This window comes from Lucilia cuprina, chromosome 5 (genome assembly GCF_022045245.1).
Source record: "Lucilia cuprina isolate Lc7/37 chromosome 5, ASM2204524v1, whole genome shotgun sequence".
NCBI classification, from domain to species: domain Eukaryota; kingdom Metazoa; phylum Arthropoda; class Insecta; order Diptera; family Calliphoridae; genus Lucilia; species Lucilia cuprina.
The window spans coordinates 53340024-53343624 of record NC_060953.1 but is presented as its reverse complement, the minus strand read 5'-3'; the positions used below and the strand labels follow the sequence as shown (position 1 = coordinate 53343624).

At 31.4% G+C, this 3601-nt stretch overlaps 2 protein-coding genes across 2 annotated transcripts; one reads left to right on the top strand and one right to left on the bottom strand.

The window, feature by feature from the left end:
* Nucleotides 1–126: 126 nt before the first annotated feature.
* On the top strand, nt 127–1972 carry LOC124420266. The gene is made up of 2 exons (XM_046952545.1): nt 127–1582; nt 1923–1972. Exons 1-2 carry the CDS (start codon nt 127–129, stop codon nt 1970–1972), a joined length of 1506 nt encoding a protein of 501 aa, XP_046808501.1.
* A 100-nt stretch (nt 1973–2072) lies between these two features.
* On the bottom strand, nt 2073–3032 carry LOC111677622. Its single transcript, XM_023438783.2, has one exon. The coding sequence runs from the start codon at nt 2996–2998 to the stop codon at nt 2165–2167; it is 834 nt and encodes a 277-aa protein (XP_023294551.2). The 5' UTR covers nt 2999–3032; the 3' UTR covers nt 2073–2164.
* Between the last annotated feature and the right edge of the window lie 569 nt (nt 3033–3601).

Below are 3601 nucleotides of genomic sequence, written 5' to 3'. Positions count from 1 at the left end.
TATCTATCTATCTATCTATCTATCGATCTATCTATCTATCTATCTATCTATCTATCTATCTATCTATATAACTTTAAAAACTTGAGGGATGCATAGATTGAATCAAATCTTATGTGAAAAGTCCACATGTTCATCCAGGCCCAGCAACGCGGTCCAGGCACCACAAATTATCACTTCTTGAAGCAAACTTTAAAATATATAATTTCTTTAATTGCAGAACCCAATAAATTTATCATTCTTAAAGAGATTGCACAAAATATTCCCTACTTACCAGTAGAAGATCTTGAAGGTTTATTCAGAGAATTACGTAACTACAACTATACGTGTGCATGGTATCCGGGTATTATGGATATACAAATACGAAATGAATATTGGCAAATACTGAGGAACCGAAATCTAACCTATTATATATATGGAGCATATCTCGACAATAGACCATTAGTGACAGGAAATAAAACTTTAATACGTTTATTAGCTATAATTGATTTGATATCGGAAAATCAACAAGACTATCCTAGCACATATTGTCAATTGTGGTTTAAGGATAAATTTGAACCGTTAATAGTGCCCGTGGACACAACTCAATTTATATGGAGATATAGATGGGGTCATAGTGCCCAATATAGTTTTCCTCATATTTTAACATGTACTCTACCAGAGGATTACAAGGATCATATACTGAAAAGTGTATCTTTGGTAGCAGCACCCTGTAATAAAGCCTCTAATATACTAAGAGTAATTAAACAACCATTGAGAACTACTGTGAGGAAGAAAAAAGAATTTGCTGTTTGTATAAAGGGTTTAGATTTTCCCTATATAGATTTATCTTATCGTTTGGTGGAATATATAGAAGCATTACGTACACTGGGAGCTGAGAAGGTAATAATTTATAACTTGGAGGTACATGAAAATATGACCAAAGTTTTAAATTATTATCAACGTACAGGATTTGTAGAACATCGTCCATTTAGTTTTTCTCTTGAGTATTCTAATTTACCAGAATACCGCCATTTACAATTGATTACGAAAAAAGATGCTTTTCGTTTGCATGAGAGTATACTTTATAATGATTGTATTTATAGAAATATGTACGAATTTAAATACATAGCTGTTTGGGATATAGACGAACTACCGATACCTTTAAAACGTTACAAAAACTGGCATGATCTAATGGTATTAGCCGAAAATTCCAAAGAGTATATGTGTAATAGTTATGCCAGTTTTTGTTTTTTATGTGCTTATTTTCCAAGTTATGAGGGAAATTTTTCTTTTGCCAAACAGTTTCCACAATATTTCTATATGCTTCAGCATGTTAAGCGTGTGCGTGATATTGCCGATTACGGTTATGCCATGAAATGTCTACATTCTACTGATTATATTATAGCAACTCATAATCATTTTCCCATTCATTATGCTGCCGACTGTAGGGATTATACATTTAGCAGCAGTGTTGCCCAAATGAATCATTATCGGGAGCCACCGTTTAAGGAAAATCTTACGAATCCTGTAATGGATAAGAGTTTGTGGAGATTTGCTAATCGTATTGTAAAGAAATCAATGAAAATATTTGAGGAATTAGATTTTTTTGAGAAAATATAAAAAAATGATGTCGTTATATTACGAAGCATATAAAAATATATGTGTGTTTATTTGTTTGAAATCTATATCCAGCAAAAAAAGAACTTCCAAAGAAGCGAAAAAGAAGTAAAATTTACTCCATGGAAGTACTTAAAAAGACCTGAAAAAGTAATGATTGTCATTGGAGGGATGTCCTTTTTATTTGATTCAAAATTCACTACATCTAAAGTCATTCTCAGGAAGTTATTTTTATGTTCTTTTTTGGAAGGTATTAGGAAGTCAAAGAATACAACGTACATAAATAATTTTCACGCATTTATTTAAGCAAAATTGGATTCTTTTAGCTTCTTTGGAAGTCAGTAAATACCATTTCCACAGAAGGCAAATAAATTAAGTTAGTGCTACTTTTGAAGTGATGATAAAAGTTGTTTTTTTGTAAGTAATTTGTTTTTTTTTACTGGGATAAAATCAAATACGAAAATTCATTTATCTAAATCTATAAGAACTAAATCTTTTAAAGTCTTAAAGTAAGTTTTATTTATATAAAAGCAAAGCTAGTATTTCTATAAAAGATAAATAAAAATTTTCAAAATTTTTTTAATATTTTAAATTTATCCCACACACAAATACCACGATTATTAGAAAATACAAAAACGAATGATTTGCTAGCATCTTCAAATAAAAATAATTCTTTAGCTCTGTTAACACCCAATTCAAGAGAGTAATTTAATTCTTCATGCCATGTATAATTCTCATCTTTTTCCATTAATACAGAGTGAAATGCACATTTAAAATTTGTAAGTTTCCCATAAAGTTCCTTATCATGTATAACAGTTATAAGAGCTACATAGGGAGAGAACTTGAGCCAGCCTTCTAAATTTCTTAAAGGTATATCGAAAGCCACATCTATTATCATTAGATTACATTGATAACGTTTTATATTGCGAAGTATTTCATACTCAAATGGTTTCTTAAATATTTCATTTAGTTCTTGAGTAATTTGAAAATCGTTTTCATAAGATTGTCTTTGTATATACCAGGGAAATTCACGTTGGGCAAAATCTTTAGCCAATTTTTGTCTTATTTCAATATCTTGTTGTATATTAGCTAATTGCTGATCTAGAGGTAGAATTTTTGTATGAGGTTCACGATAAGGTAATTGATCAATTTCTTCCTCATCAGCTTTTGTTATGGATTGTTGTTCAGTTGATTTTTTACATTTCAGTTCTATGGGTGGGTCATAATTATCGTAATTTTTACTAGCTAAAAGTTCATGAGCCCATATATGATCAAATTTTTGATGGGGTATAAAATATTCAGCGACATCGGTACTTTGTATTTCACATTTATTGCATTCTAATATTAAAGGCCAAAGATTATGGCAAATTTGTCGAGAAATTTTAGTATCGTAATTTTCCATTTGTTTTTTTTAACTGAAACTAATTTCTTATGTGATTTTTGAAAGTTTGAATAAAATTAAGGGTTGCCATAGTATACTAGTACATAGACGGCATTAGAATTTTGACTAGAATACAAGAGATTGTATAGGCTAGCCTTTCGTCTAGACTAAGTATATATTTTTTCTTCTCTAGTCTGTTGTTAAGCTTATAGTCCCCCCCGGGGGCATGTTACCTTGGCGAGAACTCCGCCTGGTGTTATTGCAATACCGGGGTATAAAGATACCTCCAGTCTGACCGTGGGACTAAGCATTGGTTCTTCATTGAAGAACAAAGGGGCGATAGTAGACCGTCCTCAAGTCTACCCAGTGGGTGAAAAAGACCACCTTGAGATAAGGCCGTCAAGACAGGTTCTCACATTAAAACTCTCGACTGTCATGTCTAGCTTATAGAATCCTTAAAGTTCATAGGTATTTATGGATATTGATTAGTTTGTCTATTATCTAATCTATGGACTAGTACACGTGTGTGTGAAGTTAAATTCGAATTTAACTAGCAGAGACACAAACCACATTTTTTAACATTGCTCTTTTTGCAGCTAACAGAGCACTGTTAAGCATTTAACA